At 46.1% G+C, this 21,013-nt stretch overlaps 1 protein-coding gene across 1 annotated transcript in view; it reads left to right on the top strand.

Annotated features, from left to right (window-relative positions):
• Positions 1-874: 874 nt before the first annotated feature.
• LOC140410929 (peptidase M20 domain-containing protein 2-like) overlaps positions 875-21,013 on the top strand; it is a 59,536-nt gene continuing 39,397 nt past the window's right edge. Inside the window, exons 1-2 of the mRNA XM_072499773.1 lie at positions 875-1,298; positions 17,188-17,336. Coding sequence (XP_072355874.1) covers positions 918-1,298; positions 17,188-17,336 — 530 coding nt within the window. The 5' untranslated portion in view covers positions 875-917. The remainder of the gene's footprint in view (positions 1,299-17,187; positions 17,337-21,013) is intronic.

Raw genomic sequence — 21,013 nt, 5'->3', positions numbered from 1 at the left:
CATATTCGTGCGACTTGGCCAACGTTGTCAACCTCATACGCTGCAGGAAAGGATGGCCCGAAACGTGGTACATCGGCGAGACCATGCCGACGCTGCAACAATGGATGAACGGACATCGCGCGACAATCGCCAGGCAGGAATGTTCCCTTCCAGTCGGGGAACACTTCAGCAGTCAAGGACATTCAGCCTCTGATCTCCAGGTAAGCGTTCTCCAACGCGGCCTTCAGGATGCGCCGTCAACGCAAAATCGCCGAGCAGAAACTTATAGCCAAGTTCCGCACACATGAGTATGGCCTCAACCGGGACCTTGGATTCATTTTTTTAAAAAAAAATGTCCTTTTCTGAGTTACCAAGCCAGGGCTCAGAGTGTGGGTCAGGGGCGAACCCTTAATCCTGCTCCTCACCTGCTCCAAAAAACTAATTCAAATTGAATCGAATTCATGGTCCCCACAAGAGAGACATACCAGATCTGAACCCAAAGGCTCAATCTACAGACACTTGATCTTAGCCAAAAGGCCAAGAAGGGACCTTGGATTCATGTCGCTCCCACCATCTGGCCTGGGCTTGCAAAATCCTACCAACTGTCCTGCCTTGAGACAATTCACACCACTTTAACCTGGGGTTACCCCTATCTATATGTTTCTGGAACATACCTCTTCATTCAGCTGAGGAAGGAGCTGTGCTCTGAAAGCAGTGATTCGAAACAAACCTATTGGACTTTAACCTGGTGTTGTCAGACTTCTTACTGCGCTCACCCCAGTCCAAGCCGGTATCTCCACATCATGGTTTTGTTTCAACAAAGCTGATTCCTGATTGGAGGAGAGGCTGCAGGGAGCCCCGCCCTCCGGATAAGACAGTTGTTGATTGGAGGAGAGGCTGCAGGGAGCCCCGTTATCTCCCCCGGACACGGGTTGACCATGGGGCCGGAGGAGCTGGCCGCCTTGAAGGCTGTCTTGTCCCGGGTTGTGGAGGATGCCGCCGCTGGCTTGTCCGCCCTGAGCCACCAGATCTGGAGTCAGCCGGAGCTGGCTTACCAGGAGAGCCGCGCCCACGACGCCCTCTGCAACTTTTTCCTGACGGCCGGCGGCTGGCAGGTGAAGCCTCACTACAACCTTGACACCGCTTTCAGGGCGGACTGGGGCCCGGAGGGAGGGCTGGCCGTGGGCGTCCTGTGCGAGTACGATGCCCTTCCCCAGATCGGGCATGCCTGTGGGCACAACCTGATCGCCGAGGTGGGTGTCGCCTCTTCTCTGGCGCTGAAGGCAGTCCTGGAGACGTTGCCTGACCTGAAAGTGAAGGTAGGCTTGCTGACTGGGGCTTCTTTTAAGCTGGCCGGTAAAATGAGGTAATTGGACTGGTGAAAGCTGAAACAAGAACGGAAAGAGGTGTAAATGGGGCAGCACCTGGCAGAGAAACTTAATATTTTGCATTGAATCTCCTTCATCAGACTTGGTGGATGATCTTTGCTCCTTAAGAGGCCAAAGGCTTGCAGTGCATTTTTTTGGCATTTACCTGATCGTTTGCTTTATTGCTGCAATTAAAGTGGAAGTCCTGCCCAAACCATAGCAATGAATTGGATGTTTGCTGACATGCGACAGACAAGAGCCTGGTGAATTGGTGAAGCTTGGCAGTTCGTTGCATTTAATCACGCCTCGGTCAGGCGCTCCTGATATGAGACACATTTTGCCCTTGGATGAGATTAGCGATGTTCTCATACCTGATGGTTTCTAGACCAGTGCTTCCTAAATTAAAACTGCAAATGTAGCAGCAGTATATAATTATTAAACTTTGCCATGTTAGATGGAACATCAGTATAGATATGAAAATCTGTTTGTAGTAATCTTTATTGTCACAAGTAGGCTTACATTAACACTGCAATTAAGTTACTGTGAAAAAACCCTGTTTGGGTAAACCGATGGAGAATTCAGAATGTCCAATTCACCTAACAAGCATGTCTTTAGGGACTTGTGGGAGGAAACCGGAGCACCCGGAGGAAACCCACGCAGACAGTGACCCAAGCCGGGAATCGAACCTGGGACTCTGGAGCTGTGATGCAACAGGGCTAACCACTGTGCTATCCCACGGTATTATTAAAGCATTGTGTAAAATATTGTTGTTTTATCGACTCTTTGTTTGAGCCACGCTCTCCATACTCACTCACCCGATGATAGAGACTCAACAAAGCCCCTCTTCTCTCCTCCCCTCCCTCTCTTTGTGCTGTATAACTCAATTAAGTGGGAGGAGAATATCAGTGCCTCCTGCGATGCATGTGTTTATAGTATTGGCAACGCGCAGGACTCTCTTCACCAACTCAAGAGAGACGAGCAGGGGAAGGGCAGGACTGAATGCTGTGTGGGACTCGGTAACTGAGGGAGAGAAGCTCGCAACCCCATCTGCTATCTCGGTCACCTATTTGGGGTTGCCACCTATATTATGGGAACCTCTGTGGAAGTATGTCACACCACAAGCAGATTAATGGGAAATAAAAACCGTACAAAGCGTTCAGAACAAAAGAAAAGATCCTCAGTGGAGGTGTAAAACAGTAAGAAGTCTTACAACACCAGGTTAAAGTCCAACAGGTTTGTTTCGAATCACTGGTGCCCACCCCAGTCCAACACCGGCATCTCCACATCGAGGTGTAAAACAGGTGGAAGCAGTTAAGCTGCATGTTATACACCTGGCTCAATGTGTAACAGCTGGTTGGTTCATTCACTACCATCAGCTGAAATCTTGGCTTCTACTGCAATACTATGTTAATAGAATCCCCAAAGTGCAGAAGGAGGCCATTCAGTCCATCAAGTCTGCACCCACCCTTTGAAAGAGCACTCTACCTTGGTCCACTCCCCTGCCCTATTCTCGTAACCCCATCTGACCTGCACACTTTGGACACCCAAGGGACAATTTAGCATGGCAATCCACTTAACATACACATCTTTGGACTGTGGAAACCGGGGTGAATGTGCAAACTCCACACAGCCAGTCACCCAAGGCTAGAATCAAATCCGTGTCCCTGGTGCAGTGAAGCAGCTGTGCTGACCACTGTGCTGCCATACTGTTCTTATCATGTGTGGAAATTTCCAGTTATGTGTTTTGGAATCCAGCAAATTAAGCCCTCAATCCTGTGGGTTTGGGTGATAAGTTAAAATGTTAATTTCAAATCCAAACCCAATCTGCCTACCTCCGGTTTTAACAGAAATTCGATAAACGGGTATATAGCTAACTGTCACTTGGTAATGTGGAGCTTGAATATTGGTGAAAAGAGGAATGTGCTAGCAAAGGTTACTAGAGACAGATTGTCTGTGAGGGCTAACAGACAAAAGGTTAAATGTGTTAGGTTGATGCATTTTTAATGAGAGGCTTTGTACGTTTTGAGCTGACCAGACGCCAACAGTGGCTAGGATACTGGACAGAAACCCCAATATTTTATTTTAATTTTGTAAGACTGAGGAAAGGATACCTCGCTCCAGGAGGGATTTCAGGAAGAAATAGGGGTATGGTATAATAAAACAAACTTTATTGCTAACACAGTATTAAAATATCTTAACATCACACCAGAAAATAGCTTACAATTATCCCTTAAAACAATGCTAATAAATAATATGATTGCAGTAACCCTTAACTGCTATCTCTATTCCCACTCAAACATCAAAAAAACCAATCTCGGTTCTCAGATCACTGTTAAGATACAGTTAGCACTCAGGAATACCTGCTTCACAGAGATGTCTGGATACTCTAATTTGAGAGAAATAGATTTTCTGACGCTTCTTTAAATAAAAGACCTGGGGCATCATTCTCTGACCCCCCAGCGGCCGTTGGCCGCCGTGAATCCCGCCCCCGCCGGTTGCCGAAGTCTCCGGTACCGGATATTCGGCGGGGGCGGGAATCGGCCCGCGCTGGTTGGCGGGCCCCCCCGCTCGATTCTCCAGCCCGGATGGGCCGAAGTCCCGCCGAGAAATTGCCTGTCCCGCCAGCGTAAATTAAAGTACCTATTTACCGGCGGGACAAGGCAGCGTGGGTGGGCTCCGGGGTCCTGGGGGGGGCGCGGGGCGATCTGACCCCGGGGGGTGCCCCCACGGTGGCCTGGCCCGTGATCGGGGCCCACCGATCCACGGGCGGGCCTGTGCCGTGGGGGCACTCTTTCCCTTCCGCCTCCGCAACGGTCTCCAAATGGCGGAGGCGGAAGAGACTCTCCCCACTGCGCATGCACGGGAAACTGTCAGCGTCCGCTGACGCTCCCGCGCATGCGCCGCCCCGAATGTCATTTCCGCGCCAGCTGGCGGGGCAACAAACGCCGTTTCTGCCAGCTGACGGGGCGGAAATCCCTCCGGCGCCGGCCTAGCCCCTCAATGTTGGGGCTCGACCTCCAAAGATGCGGAGCATTCCACACCTTTGGGGCGGTGCGATGCCCATCTGATTGGCGCCATTTTGGGCGCCAGTCGGCGGACATCGCGCCGTTTGGGGAGAATTTCGCCCCTGAATCCTGTCAGAACCATGCAGAAACTCTGGCAGTATTTCTTCAAAAGCTGCTCCAGCTTGTTTCTGCTCACCTTCTAAACACAATCTTCTGAACTTCTTGGACAGAACTGCCAATCTAGCTACATACATATCTTAACTGAACTGAGATGCTTGACTTCTGCTCACATCTTCAGCCAACACTCAACTAACACTGCTTTCTTGCAAATTGTCTGATACCGTGGCTCCTCTAAGCTGAAATCCAATTATCTTACCAAGCTGAAATCTAATTGTATTCACGGGGGACCCCCTTAATCCAAAGAACAATCCATTAGCTCAAGCTATTTATGATGCTTTAATTGCACCCCTGGCTCCCAACATTTTTCAACCCAGGATTCTTTAAAACTAGGGCTTCTAACCCTTACTGAGCCAAATACCTATGATATAATATATCTGAAATTCCTTTCTTCATCACAGTTGCAAGTAAATAAGTTGGATGTAACGTTTGCATTGTGAGATAAGTGGGGAAATTGGTTTTCAGCTGTGGAATTTCAAAAGGCAGTTCTGTGGTGGATTTCCTGGGTGACCAATAGAAAATAGATTAGATTTTATTGATCTGAAAGTCGGGGCAAAATAGAAAAACATGACTTTTTAAAATATTTGTAGAAGTTGAGTTTAAAGAGATGTTTGAGAACAATGGAACCTGTGATGAAAGGGGAAAAATACATTTAATGAAGGATGGTCAACTGGGTTGTGTGGCTGTGGGGGAAAGCCCTGAAGACAAGCCTCTTTGTGCTAAGAAGCTGTGAAAGTTTTGAAATGGAGGCAGCTACCCAGTGTTAAATCAGAAGCCTTTGTTTTCAAAAAACGGTTAGTTTCTGAACCTCTTTTATTTTGAATTACACACCAGTGTGGAAGTTTCAGAAGTCATGAGCTGTACCTTTTAATAAAGTGACAATAATTCCTTGACTTGAGTAATATGACTGGATTTTTATTATGATAAATCTGTAAGGGGTTTGTTGCCAAGAAGGCTGTTTATTTGTGTACATTTGACCAAGCTGGTTTCTAGGGCTTATTTTGTATGACTGTTTGAACTGTGTAACTTTAATCTTGTGTGCTTTAAGTTTTTGTTTGTTCCTCTTAAGAAGCCTCAATTTTCAAAATTCTAAAGGTGGTGCTGAAGTTCCATGCTTTTGGGATCAGTAGCTCTTCCTCCTAGAATTTACAATTAAAAACAGTTTATTACCAGTGAAATAGACCTCGCTCTGCAGTCTGGCTTGCTCAGCAATAATATCTGGTGTGATTTAAACACTTGGAAAATTACTATGGGTGCAGTTTCAGGTGTTTACTGCAGTTGCACTGTAACCTAAATGCGCATGTCCTTCTAATGCAACGAATGTATTGCAGAAATATATCATAAAGGTTACATTACAATGTTTTAACTATGCTTTTGAAGATTTCCGGTGGCGCCCATGTAGTGAGAGGTCGAATACTATGTGGCTCCCGCTCGAGTGTTTGTTTTGGTCTTGACCCGCTCAAAGGGCGAAGCATTTGTGTGCAAGCGGTGCAGGAGTGTCTTACTTCTCTGGTGTGGCTGGTGGATGGATTCACAGACTAGGAGTGGGGCAAGAAGGAAAGAGCTGCTGGAACAGAAGAGTATAGATTTGGGATCACTAATCCAAAACAGAATTTTTTGAATGTTAGCATAGAACAATAAATTGGGGAGGGAAGGGACTGTCTGTCCCTTCGTAACAGAATGCTGTGGATTCTAGTATACTTACCCCCCCAAATAAAAGAGGATATCAATTTATTGACTTTGATAAAAAAAAGACTTGGGAGAAAAATGGTAAGGCACTGAAAGAAAAAGAAAAACCTCGGGAGCACATTCATTTTAGTAGTCTGATTCCCATCCACCAAGGATAGAGGAAGGCTATTCCACCTTGGCAAATCTATTGATACTAATTAAGAGACTAGTGTAGTTCAACTTATGAAGTGAGGCCCAATCGTGGGCCACCCGGACCCCCAGATAGGCAAAGCTTGTCTTAGGCGAAAAGGTAGCGTCCCCAATTGGGCTAGCCTCCCGGAGGGGGAGGACTGGGAAACATCCACTTTTGCCTAAGTTCACTTTATACCCGAGAAGGGTCCGAAGGTGTTAAACGAACATCATTATGTTGAGGTGGCTAGGTCTGTAATATAAAGACGTAGGTCACCCACATAGAGCGACACCCAATGCTCCATCCCATCCTGACCAATACCTTTCCAGTGACTCGAGGACCTCAGCGCTATAGAGAGCAGCTCTTTTTCAGAGCATACAGGATTTGATAAAGTGGACAGCTGTGTCTAGTGCCCCGATTCAAGGAAAAATAGTCAAGAGTTCAGAGCGTTTGTACTAATACTGGCAGAAGGGGCATTATATAACTGGCGAATCCAGGATGCAAATTTATGACCAAATCCAAGAGATTCTAAGAATCTCTAATAAATACCCTCACTCCACTCTATCAAATGACGTTTCAGCATTTAGAGAAACTATCATTTAAGGGCAGCACGGTAGCACAGTGGTTAGCACTGTTGCTTCACAGTGCCAGGGTCCTGGGTTCGATTCCTGACTTGGGTCACTGTCTGTGCGGAGTCTGTACGTTCTCCCTGTGTCTGCGTCTCCTCTGGCGCTGGGGTGTCTGTCTTGGTATCGTTTACTTAAATGTTACTCTTTTGTCCCTGGGGATGGCTCATTAGTATGGTAATGGTTTTGCAGTATAGGTCTTGTCTGGGAGCTGCGGCTCTAATCAACAGACAAACCCTGCACCTGTTTGCTTTCTCAGTATTGTCCATTTTCCCTGCAATCTCTGCAATGTGTCCATTTTATATTCGGGAAGTGGCCATCCCAGATGGCTACAGTAGGGGTGCATGCGTTCCGTCGATCACTCTCCTGGACCTGGAGCATCCCGGCAATAGATGTATTGAGCCGTCTTGGGCATATAGAGTCTCCGTCATGGCACGGATGTAACTCTGCATCTAAATCTGAGAGATCCCAGACAGGTCCCCACTCGGCTCCTGGAAGGACCCCATGGCGAAAACGTTCAGGGCTACCGTCGCCTTAATGGCCATTGGGAGCGATGTCCTCCCCCATATCCCCGTGGTTCCAGGTGTGCCATGATCCAGCAGATATCAATGAAGGACACTACTTAAGTCTGTTAGCATGGTGCGAACCCCGTGCCCAACCCAGGTCCAACGGGCTACACTGCAGCAGCTGCCCCCACGTGAGGAATCGCAAAGGTAAAAATATCCTGATAGGAGTTATGCACAGGCCCCCTAACAGTAGTTAGAATGTGGGGCAGAATATAAATCAGGAGATAGAAAAGGCATGTAAAAAAGGCAATATCACAATAATCATGGGGGACTTCAATATGCAGGTGGATTGGAAAAATCGGGTTGGTAGTGGAGCCCAAGAAAAGGAATATGTGGAATGTCGAAGAGATGTTTTTTTGGAGCAGATTGTGACCGAGCTTATGAGGGAAGAGGCAATTCTGGATTTGGTGATGTGTAACAAGGCAGACTTGATTAGGGAACTTAAGGCGAGGGAACCCTTAGGAAGCAGTAACCACAATATGATAGAATTTACACTGCAGTTTGATAGAGAGAAGATGTACAGGTATTACAATTAAATAAGGGTAACTACAAAGACATGAGGGAGGAGCTGGCCAGAGTTGATTGGAAAAGGAGCCTAGCAGGGAAGACAGTGGAACAGCAATGTCAGGAGTTTTTGGAGGTTATTCTGGAGGCACAACAGAACTTCATCCTAAGGAGGAGAAAACATGCTAAGGGGAGGACAAGGCATCCATGGCTGGCGAGGGACGTCAAGGACTGCATAAAAGCAAAAGAAAGCGTACAAAATGGCGAGGATTAGTGGGAAACCAGCAGATTCGGAAGCCTTTAACGGCGAGTAGAGGATAACTAAAAAAGCAATAAGGGGGAGAAGATGAAATATGAGTGCAAGCTAGATAGTAATATAAATTTATAAAAGGTATCAATTTATAAAAGGTAAGAGAGAGGCAAAAATAAACATTGGACCACTGGAAAATGAGGCTAGAGAAGTAATAATAAGAAACAAAGAAATGGCAGAGGAACTGAATGGCTACTTTACATCAGTCTCCGCGTTGGAAGACACCAGTGCGATGCCAGAGTCCAGGAGAATAAAGGGGCTGAGGTGAGTGCAGTAACCATCACTAAGGAGAAGGTTCTTGGGAAACTGAAAGGTCTGAAAGTGGATAAATCACCTGGACCGGATGGACTACACCCCAGCGATTGTGGAGGCATTGGTGCTGATCTTTCAGGAATCACTGGAGGCAGAAAGGATCCCTGAGGACTGGAAAGTGGCTAATGCAACACCGCTGTTTAAGAAGGGAGGGAGGCAGAAGACTGGAAATTATAGGCTGGTTAGCCTGACTTCAGTCATTGATCAGATTTTAGAGTCCATTAGTAAAGATGAAATCACGGAGTATTTGGAAGTGCATGATAAAATAGGACTGAGTCAGCACGGCTTCGTCAAGGGGAAGTCTTGTCTGCCAAATCTATTACAGTTCTTTGAGGAAGTCACGGAGTATTTGGAAGTGCATGATAAAATAGGACTGAGTCAGCACGGCTTCGTCAAGGGGAAGTCATGTCTGCCAAATCTGTTACAGTTCTTTGAGGAAGTAACAAGGAAGTTAGACAAAGGAGAACCAGTGGACGTGATTTATTTAGATTTCCAGAAGGCCTTTGACAAGGTGCTGCATATGAGACTGTTAAATAAGTTAAGAGCCCATGGTGTTAAGGGCAAGATCCTGGCATGGATAGAGGATTGGCTGACTGGCAGAAGCAGAGAGTGGGGATAAAGGGGTCTTTTTCAGGATGGCAGCTGGTGACTAGTGATGTGCCTCAGGGATCCGTGCAGAAGAAGGAACTGAAGGCACTGTTGCTAAGTTTGCATATGATACAAAGATCTGTAGAGGGACAGATAGTATTGAAGAAGCAGGCGGGCTCCAGAAGGACTTAGACAGGCTAGGAGAGTGGGCAATGAAGTGGCAGATGGAATACAATGTGAAAAAGTGTGAGGTTATGCACTTTGGAAGGCAAAATGAAAGCATAGGCTATTTTCTAAATGGGGAGATGCTTAGGAAATCAGAAGCACAAAGGGACTTGGGAGTCCTTGTTCATGATTCTCTTAAGGTTAATGTGCAGGTTCAGTCGGCAGTTAGGAAGGCAAATGTGATGTTAGCATTCATATCGAGAGGGCTAGAATACAAGATCAGGGGTGTACTTCTGAGGCTAAATAAGGCTCTGGTGAGACCCCATTTGGAGTATTGTGAGCAGTCTTGGGCCCCGTATCTAAGGAAGGATGTGCTGGCCTTAGAAAGGGTCTAGAGGAGGTTCACAAGAATTATCCCTGGAATGAAGAGCTTGTCATATGAGGAGAGGTTGAGGACTCTGGGTCTGTACTCGTTGGAGTTTAGAATGATGAGCGGGAACTTATTGAAACTTACAGGATACTGCGAGGTCTGGATAGAGTGAACGTGGAGAGGATGTTTCCACTTGAAGGAAAAGCTAGAAGCAGAGGACCCAATCTCAGACTAAAGGGACAGTCCTTTAAAACAGAGATGAGGAGGAATTTCTTGAACCAGAGTGTGGTGAATCTGTGGAACACTTTGCCGCAGAAGGCTGTGGAGGCCAATTCTCTTTTGCGCCTGGCGCCAACCTTGATTTTCATCTGACACACGATTGTCTGCCCGATTGTGCTTTGCTGTTCCACCACCACAGGACTGAGAATACCATGTTCACCCACCGGAGGAGAATTGCACCCATATTACGATCCCCCTGAGAGCACAAATCAAGATGCAATTCTGTATCCCTTGCCATGCAAATTTATGCATGGCATGGAATATGAGCGATTCAAGAGGGCGACCCGATAGCGAAGTCCTGCCCCTGAAGCCCCCACACCACAAAGCAACCCCACACCCAGATTGCCCCCCCTTCCCCCAGGTACAGGAATAACCCTCCCAGGGACCCCAGTAATTGGGAGACCCCCCCCCCCTTCCCTGGACTCCTGCAATAGGGAGACTCTCTGCTTAGGGACCCCCTGTCCAAAGAAACCCCCCTCAGGAACCCCCTAACTAAAGCACAACCCTCCCCTACAAAGAGAAGCTAGAGAGCAGTTCAGATAGAGGCAGTGAAAAAATTACAGCAGTACAACTTACCTGGAAGCACCACATGTCCATTCCTCCAAGGGGTACAACTGTGATCTGTCTTTCGCCTGCGCATAACCATTAGCTGCAAGCCATTCATGACTTGCTAGTAGTGGGCTGTGATTGACAGCTTCCACAAACCAGCTGCAGCCTTGATTCATTCATCTCCCTTAATGGATCAGTGACTCTAAATGGTGAAACATTGACCACATCAAGCGTGTGATACAATACACTTAACCTCTCCTTGGTGTAGTCAATATTCGTAAACATTGGGGTTTCACCACTTAGAGTCACTGAAAAGCCAAGTCCTATAGAACATAGAACAATACAGCGCAGTACAGGCCCTTCGGCCCACGATGTTGCACCGAAACAAAAGCCATCTAACCTACACTATGCCATTATCATCCATATGTTTATCCAATAAACTTTTAAATGCCCTCAATGTTGGCGAGTTCACTACTGTAGCAGGTAGGGCATTCCACGGCCTCACTACTCTTTGCGTAAAGAACCTACCTCTGACCTCTGTCCTATATCTATTACCCCTCAGTTTAAAGCTATGTCCCCTCGTGCCAGCCATTTCCATCCGCGGGAGAAGGCTCTCACTGTCCATCCTATCCAACCCCCTGATCATTTTGTATGCCTCTATTAAGTCTCCTCTTAACCTTCTTCTCTCCAACGAAAACAACCTCAAGTCCATCAGCCTTTCCTCATAAGATTTTCCCTCCATACCAGGCAACATCCTGGTAAATGTCCTCTGCACCCGCTCCAAAGCCTCCACGTCCTTCCTATAATGCGGTGACCAGAACTGTACGCAATACTCCAAATGCGGCCGTACCAGAGTTCTGTACAGCTGCAACATGACCTCCCGACTCCGGAACTCAATCCCTCTACCAATAAAGGCCAACACTCCATAGGCCTTCTTCACAACCCTATCAACCTGGGTGGCAACTTTCAGGGATCTATGTACATGGGCACCTAGATCCCTCTGCTCATCCACACTTTCAAGAACTTTACCATTAGCCAAATATTACGCATTCCTGTTATTCCTTCCAAAGTGAATCACCTCACACTTCTCTACATTAAACTCCATTTGCCACCTCTCAGCCCAGCTCTGCAGCTTATCTATATCCCTCTGTAACCTGCTACATCCTTCCACACTATCGACAACACCACCGACTTTAGTATCGTCTGCAAATTTACTCACCCACCCTTCTGCGCCTTCCTCTAGGTCATTGATAAAAATGACAAACAGCAACGGCCCCAGAACAGATCCTTGTGGTACTCCACTTGTGACTGTACTCCATTCTGAACATTTCCCATCAACCACCACCCTCTGTCTTCTTTCAGCTAGCCAATTTCTGATCCACATCTCTAAATCACCCTCAATCCCCAGCCTCCATATTTTTTGCAATAGCCTACCGTGGGGAACCTTATCAAACGCTTTGCTGAAATCCATATACACCACATCAACTGCTCTACCCTCGTCTACCTGTTCAGTCACCTTCTCAAAGAACTCAATAAGGTTTGTGAGGCATGACCTACCCTTCACAAAGCCATGCTGACTATCCCTGATCATATTATTCCTATCTAGATGATTATAAATCTTGTCTCTTATAATCCCCTCCAAGACTTTACCCACTACAGACGTGAGGCTCACCGGTCTATAGTTGCCGGGGTTGTCTCTGCTCCCCTTTTTGAACAAAGGGACCACATTTGCTGTCCTCCAGTCCTCTGGCACTATTCCTGTAGCCAATGATTACATAAAAATCAAAGCCAAAGGTCCAGCAATCTCTTCCCTGGCCTCCCAGAGAATCCTAGGATAAATCCCATCAGGTCCCGGGGACTTATCTATTTTCAGCCTGTCCAGAATTGCCAACACCTCTTCCCTACGTACCTCAATGCCATCTATTCTATTAGCCTGGGGCTCAGCATTCTCCTCCACAACATTATCTTTTTCCTGAGTGAATACTGACGAAAAATATTCATTTAGTATCTCGCCTATCTCTTCAGACTCCACACACAATTTCCCATCCCTGTCCTTGACTGGTCCTACTCTTTCCCTAGTCATTCGCTTATTCCTGACATACCTATAGAAAGCTTTTGGGTTTTCCTTGATCCTTCCTGCCAAATACTTCTCATGTCCCCTCCTTGCTCGTCTTAGCTCTCCCTTTAGATCCTTCCTCGCTACCTTGTAACTATCCATCGCCCCAACCGAAACTTCACACCTCATCTTCACATAGGCCTCCTTCTTCCTCTTAACAAGAGATTCCACTTCCTTGGTAAACCACGGTTCCCTCGCTCGACGCCTTCCTCCCTGTCTGACCGGTACATACTTATCAAGAACACGTAGTCGCTGATCCTTGAACAAGCCCCACTTATCCAGTGTGCCCAACACTTGCAGCCTACTTCTCCACCTTATCCCCCCCAAGTCACGTCTAATGGCATCATAATTGCCCTTCCCCCCGCTATAACTCTTGCCCTGCGGTGTATACTTATCCCTTTCCATCATTAACGTAAACGTCACCGAATTGTGGTCACTGTCCCCAAAGTGCTCTCCTACCTCCAAATCCAACACCTGGCCTGGTTCATTACCCAAAACCAAATCCAACGTGGCCTCGCCTCTTGTTGGCCTGTCAACATATTGTTTCAGGAAACCCTCCTGCACACACTGTACAAAAAACGACCCATCTATTGTACTCGAACTATATCTTTTCCAGTCAATATTTGGAAAGTTAAAGTCTCCCATAATAACTACCCTGTTACTTTCGCTCTTATCCAGAATCATCTTCGCCATCCTTTCCTCTACATCCCTAGAACTATTAGGAGGCCTATAAAAAAACTCCCAACAGGGTGACCTCTCCTTTCCTGTTTCTAACTTCAGCCCATACTACCTCGGAAGAAGAGTCCCCATCTAGCATCCTCTCCGCCACCGTAATACTGCTCTTGACTAGCAGCGCCACACCTCCCCCTCTTTTGCCTCCTTCTCTGAGCTTACTAAAACACCTAAACACCGGAACCTGCAACATCCATTCCTGTCCCTGCTCTATCCATGTCTCCGAAATGGCCACAACATCGAAGTCCCAGGTACCAACCCATGCTGCCAGTTCCCCTACCTTGTTTCGTATACCCCTGGCATTGAAGTAGACACACTTCAAACCACCTACCTGAACACTGGCCCCCTCCTGCGACGTCAAATCTGTGCTCCTGACCTCTATACTCTCATTCTCCCTTACCCTAAAACTACAATCCAGGTTCCCATGCCCCTGCTGCATTAGTTTAAAACCCCCCAAAGAGCACTAACAAATCTCCCCCCCCAGGATATTTGTGCCCCTCAGGTTCAGATGTAGACCATCTTGTCTGTAGAGGTCCCACCTTCCCCAGAAAGAGCCCCAGTTATCCAGAAATCTGAATCCCTCCTGCCTGCACCATCCCTGTAGCCACGTGTTTAAATGCTCTCTCTCCCTATTCCTCATCTCACTATCACGTGGCACGGGCAACAACCCAGAGATAACAACTCTGTTTGTTCTAGTTCTGAGCTTCCATCCTAGCTCCCTGAAAGCCTGCCTGACATCCTTGTCCCCTTTCCTACCTATGTCGTTAGTGCCAATGTGGACCACGACTTGGGGCTGCTCCCCCTCCCCCCTAAGGACCCGGAAAACGCGATCCGAGACATCACGTACCCTTGCACCTGGGAGGCAACATACCAAACGTGAGTCTCTCACGCTCCCACAAGATCTCCTATCTGTGCCCCTGACTATAGAGTCCCCAATTACTAATGCTCTGCTCCTCTCCCCCCTTCCCTTCTGAGCAACAGGGACAGACTCCGTGCCAGAGGCCCGTACCCCATGGCTTACCCCTGGTAAGTCCCCCCCCCCCCCCCCCACAAGTATCCAAAGCGGTATACTTGTTTCTCAGGGGAACGACCGCAGGGGATCCCTGCACTGACTGCTTTTTCCCAGTCCCTCTGACAGTTACCCACCTATCTCCAATCTTTGGTGTAACTAATTCCCTGAAGCTGCTATCTATGACCCCTTCTGCCTCCCGAATGATCCGAAGTTCTTCCAACTCCAGCTCCAGTTCCCTAACTCGGTCTTGGAGGAGCTGGAGATGGCAGCACTTCCTGCAGGTAAAATCAGCAGGGACACTAACTGCATCCCTCACCTCAAACATCCTGCAGGAGGAACATTGCACTCCCTTCCCTGCCATTCCTCTAACTTTCTACCAAGATCTGGCTAACAACTAAATTAAACTTTTTATAAAAAATAACAATAATATAATAAAATATGGTACTTAGCTCAGACCAATGGTTTTATTATTAGGTTAGAGGAGGAGGGCGGGTGGGAGACACTACACGTGTAGTGTCTCGGGTTTCCTCTCCACCAGAATTTATTGGTGAGGGTCTTCCCAGACGTCCGCGGGTCGACTTCCTGTTTCCGCCTAAAACACTAATTAAAAAAAAAAAAAAAATTCTCAGCTCCTGCTGAAATTGACTAACCAGCCAGCTCCACTCCCGCCAAAATCGACTGGCCTACCCCTGCAAAGACAAGTGCTTTTAAAGGACAGACTTACCTCCCAGCAACCACTTCCGCACTGCTCCCGCTGAAACTGACTCACCAGATGTTCTCCTGCCGAAATCGACTCATATCCTGACCCATCTCCTAATGCAAATTTAAAAACCCAACCCTTTTATTATAAATCCACTTCACCATGGCCACTTAAAACTAATGCATGCATTTAGCACCTTTACCCTGCCATCTCTCAACTTTCCCTGACAAATTGTCTCTATTAATACTTCCCAGCTTAATTAAATAATGTACACTCACACGGCTTTCTTTCACCAAATAACACAATATTCCCCCAAATACTTCAGAAATACCATTGAATCTCACACTTAGTACAGCACATCGAAAGGTTAATCTTCATCCATATTCCTTGTTACTTCCTCAAAAGCTGCAATAAATTGGTTAAACATAATTTTCCTTTTACAAAACCACATTGACTCTACCTGATTGCTTTGAGATTTTTAAAGTGTCCTGATATACCTTCTGGATAATAGATACCTGCATTTTCCCGATAACAGATGTGAAACTAACTAGCTTGAAGTTTACTACTTTCTGTCTCCCTCCTTTTTTAAATAGAGGAGTCACATTCTCTATTGTCCAATCTGATGGGAACTTTCCAGAATCTAGGAAATTTTAGAAAAGTAATAACAATACCAGAGTCTTTTGGTTTTGATTTGTCTCAGCATTTTAATTGAAGGCACTCTTTTGCCACCCTAATTTTTATGTTGTTGAAAATGTGTTTTCAAAGAAGTGGTTTCCTTTTGAAAGGACAATACTGGAAATTGGTTGTGTCTTCATATAGTAAACTGACCATTGATGTCATGTGGTCATGATCAGATTGAATCCATTGAAATGGATGAGGTAAAATGTTTTTTGCACCTTGTCATGGGAGTGTCCCTTTAAGAAAGGTCTTACCACATGACTTGTAGCACGGCCTCAGTGATGTTATTTGTGGGTGGAGCTGGGCTGTGGCTGTCAGGTGAGAGGGGTTGAGGTTTTTGGGTTCAGTTTTGACTTGTTGCTTTGGACTGCAGACGAGAAGCAGTGTTTCCTTGTTTTCATTTTAAAAACTGTTCCAGGGAACTGAAAGCCCATTTGGTGTGGCAAACTGCATTGGTAACTTTAAAGATAGAGTTGCTTTCTGGAAGGAGCGTTGAATCTGCTGGTTGGAATGGGATCTGAGTCTCGGGGAAAGGACCAGTCCCATTCAAGTGAGATTACAATGTGCTGGGCCACGTCCTTGCAAGGGGTTTTGGTTTATTGGAGTTTGTATTGAATTGGAACAGCCAGTAAGGGAGATTCATTAAGAGTTATTTACATAGATTACTGTAGCTGTTGTGTTTTTTTTATGTTTGTAATTGATAACACATTCTTGCTGTGTTTTATATATGTTAACTACATTCTTATAATAAACTTTGTTTTGATAAAAGTGCCTAGGAAGTCTGTTGAATCACACCTGAAGTGAAGGTTCTTGTGCTCATCCAAGCCAAATTCAACATAAAAGTTATAGGTCAGGTGAGCTTCATTATACACTTTGGAGTTTCTAAGCCCTGGCCCATAACAATGCGATGTATCATATTATCAACCAATGTAGAACTAAATAAAAGCAAATTACCGTGAATACTGGAATCTGAAACAAAAACAGAAAATACTGGACAATCTCAGCAGGTCTGACAGCATCTATGAAGAGAGAAGGGAGCTAACATTTCGAGTCTGGATGACTCTTTATCAAGCCTTTGTCAATGTAAATCAATGTAATTTTACAGGTAATTCATATGGTAAGCAAACTTGTCATGTGTATTTTTTATTTTTCTAATTTAAATTTAGAAAATATGTGCCATTTGCCATTTACGTAGCTGAAGGTAATTTCAAGTAGTTATTTCTCAGCAAAGTGCAAAAGTATTTTTGTTTCTTTGCCCATCTCTTGTTTCCTTCGCCCCATCATTCTAATTTAGGTCTCAGTGATTGGAACACCAGCTGAAGAGGATGGTGGAGGAAAGATTGATCTCATTCAAGTTGGTATATTTAATGATCTGGATATGGTACTCATGGCTCACCCTGCACAAGAAGATGCTTCTTACATGCCTAGCATGGCTTTAAATGAGTAAGTAATATTTGATTATTCCGAAAGAGATGGTATAAACTATCAGTACATTTCCCCCATTGTTTTTGCAGTATTCCTTTCATTTACAACACCAGGTTAAAGTCCAACAGGTTTGTTTCGATGTCACTAGCTTTCGGAGTGCTGCTCCTTCCTCGGGTGAATTCACCTGTGGAAGGAGCAGTGCTCCGAAAGCTAGTGTTTGAATCAAACCTGTTGGACTTTAACCTGGTGTTGTAAGACTTCTTACTGTGCACACCCCAGTCCAACGCCGGCATCTCCACATCATTTCATTTATAAGAAATGGAAAATATGCATAAATGATAATTAACAGAATATGGAATGCTTTTCTGAATTTACAGTAGGGGAGGCGGTGGCATAGTCACTGGACTAGTAAGCCAGAGACCCAGAGTAATGCTCTGGGGACGCAGGTTCAAATACCGCCACTGCAGATGGTGAAATTTGAATTCAATAAAAATCTGGAATTAAAAGTCTAACGATAACCGTGAAACCATTGTTGATTGTCGTCAAAGCCCATCTGGTTCACGAATGTCCTTTAGGAAAGGAAATCTGCCACCCTTTCCTGATCAGGCCGACATGTGACTCCAAATCCACAGCAATGTGACTCTTAACTGCCCCTGAAGGGAAATTAGGGATGGGCAATAAATGCTGGCACAGTCTGCAATGCCCAAGTCTCATGAACACATTTTTAAAAAAAGTAAAGTTGGTCTCCAGGAGTTGTTATATTCAATTTTTTCTCTTCACTGGATTAATTACTCTTTCCAAAGTAATTTTTACATTTAAAAAAAATACTTTTCCATGATACTTTTGTTTTCTAATCTGTTTTAACCCATCATTTTCTAAAATAAGAAACATAATTTATTTACAGTAAGAGTCTTACAACACCAGGTTAAAGTCCAACAGGTTTGTTTCGATGTCACTAGCTTTCGGAGCGCTGCTCCTTCCTCAGGTGAATGAAGAGGTATGTTCCAGAAACCACGTACCTGGTGGGTGGTGTTCTCACGTGTAATGGTGGTATCCATGTCGATGATCTGCACAAGACGAGGAGGAGCGTAACAGACATCTACAGACGTTGAAAGATGCCCTCGTACGAACGGGATATGGCGCTCGACTCATCGATCGACAGTTCCAACGCGCCACAGCACAACCGCACCGACCTCCTCAGAAGACAAACATGGGACACAACCGACAGAATACCCTTCGTCGTCCAGTACTTTCCCAGCGCGGAGAAACTACGACATCGCTTCACAGCCTTCAACACGTCATCGATGAAGATGAACATCTTGCCAAGGTCATCCCCACACTCCCACTACTTGCCTTCAAACAACCGCGCAACCTCAAACAAACCATTGTCTGCAGCAAACTACCCAGCCTTCAGAACAGTGACCACAACACCACACAACCCTGCCATGGCAATCTCTGCAAGACGTGCCAGATCATCGACATGGATACCACCATTACACGTGAGAACACCACCCACCAGGTACGCGGTACATACTCGTGCGACTCGGCCATCGTTGTCTACCTCATATGCTGCAGGAAAGGATGTCCCGAAGCGTGGTACATTGGTGAGAGCATGCAGACGCTGCGACAATGAATGAACGGACATCGCGCGACAATCACCAGGCAGGAATGTTCCCTTCCAGTCGGGGAACACTTCAGCAGTCAAGGGCATTCAGCCTCTGGTCTCCGGGTAAGCGTTCTCCAAGGCGGCCTTCAGAACGCGCGACAATGCAGAATCGCCGAGCAGAAATTTATAGCCAAGTTCCGCACACATGAGTGCGGCCTCAACCGGGACCTGGGATTCATGTCGCATTACATTCATCCCCCACCATCTGGCCTGCAAAATCCTACCAACAGTCCTGGCTTGACACAATTCACACCTCTTTAACCTGGGGTTACCCCATCTCTGGATCTGTAAAGATTTCATCACCTGCTAATGCTCGCATTCCAAGCATTCTGGCATCTTTGAATCTGTCATATATATATATATATATATATATATATATGTTTCTGGAACATACCTCTTCATTCACCTGAGGAAGGAGCAGCGCTCCGAAAGCTAGTGACATCGAAACAAACCTGTTGGACTTTAACCTGGTGTTGTAAGACTTCTTACTGTGCTCACCCAAGTCCAACGCCAGCATCTCCACATCATAATTTATTTATGCAGTACATTTGCAATCCTCAGGATGCCTGAAACAGATTACAGCCAATGAAATACCTCTGGATGTATCGTCGCTGTCATAGTATATTTTGGAATGGAGGAAGGTTTGTGGTGGTTTTCCGCAGGTGTCTGTGTTGGGACCCTTGCTTTTCCTGATAGGTATTAATACAAACAAAGAACAAAGAACAAAGAAATGTACAGCACAGGAACAGGCCCTTCGGCCCTCCAAGCCCGTGCCGACCATACTGCCCGACTAAACTACAATCTTCTACACTTCCTGGGTCCGTATCCTTCTATTCCCATCCTATTCATATATTTGTCAAGATGCCCCTTAAATGTCCCTATCGTCCCTGCCTCCACTACCTCCTCCGGTAGTGAGTTCCAGGCACCCACTACCCTCTGCGTAAAAAACTTGCCTCGTACATCTACTCTAAACTTTGCCCCTCTCACCTTAAACCTATGCCCCCTAGTAATTGACCCCTCTACCCTGGGGAAAAGCCTCTGACTATCCACTCTGTCTATGCCCCTCATAATTTTGTATACCTCTATCAGGTCGCCCCTCAACCTCCTTCGTTCCAGTGAGAACAAACCGAGTTTATTCAATCGCTCCTCATAGCTTATGCCCTCCATACCAGGCAACATTCTGGTAAATCTCTTCTGCACCCTCTCTAAAGCCTCCACATCCTTCTGGTAGTGTGGCGACCAGAATTGAACACTATACTCCAAGTGTGGCCTAACTAAGGTTCTATACAGCTGCAACATGACTTGCCAATTCTTATACTCAATGCCCCGGCCAATGAAGGCAAGCATGCCGTATGCCTTCTTGACTACCTTCTCCACCTGTGTAGCCCCTTTCAGTGATCTGTGGACCTGTACTCCTAGATCTCTTTGACTTTCAATACTCTTGAGGGTTCTACCATTCACTATATATTCCCTACCTGCATTAGCCCTTCCAAAATGTATTACCTCACATTTGTCCAGGTTAAACTCCATCTGCCATCTCTCCGCCCAAGTCTCCAGACAATCTAAATCCTGCTGTATCCTCAGACAGTCCTCATCGCTATCCGCAATTCCACCAACCTTTGTGTCGTCTGCAAACTTACTAATCAGACCAGTTACATTTTCCTCCAAATCATTTATATATACTACAAAGAGCAAAGGTCCCAGCACTGATCCCTGTGGAACACCACTGGTCACAGCCCTCCAATTAGAAAAGCATCCCTCCATTGCTACCCTCTGCCTTCTATGGCCTAGCCAGTTCTGTATCCACCTTGCCAGTTCACCCCTGATCCCGTGTGACTTCACCTTTTGTACTAGTCTACCATGAGGGACCTTGTCAAAGGCCTTACTGAAGTCCATATAGACAACATCTACTGCCCTACCTGCATCAATCATCTTAGTGACCTCCTCGAAAAACTCTATCAAGTTAGTGAGACACGACCTCCCCTTCACAAAACCGTGCTGCCTCTCACTAATACGTCCATTTGCTTCC

This window comes from Scyliorhinus torazame, chromosome 4 (genome assembly GCF_047496885.1).
Source record: "Scyliorhinus torazame isolate Kashiwa2021f chromosome 4, sScyTor2.1, whole genome shotgun sequence".
In the NCBI taxonomy this organism is placed as follows: Eukaryota; Metazoa; Chordata; class Chondrichthyes; order Carcharhiniformes; family Scyliorhinidae; genus Scyliorhinus; species Scyliorhinus torazame.
The sequence above is the reverse complement of the archived record's forward strand: the minus strand, read 5'-3'. Positions and strand labels throughout refer to the sequence as shown.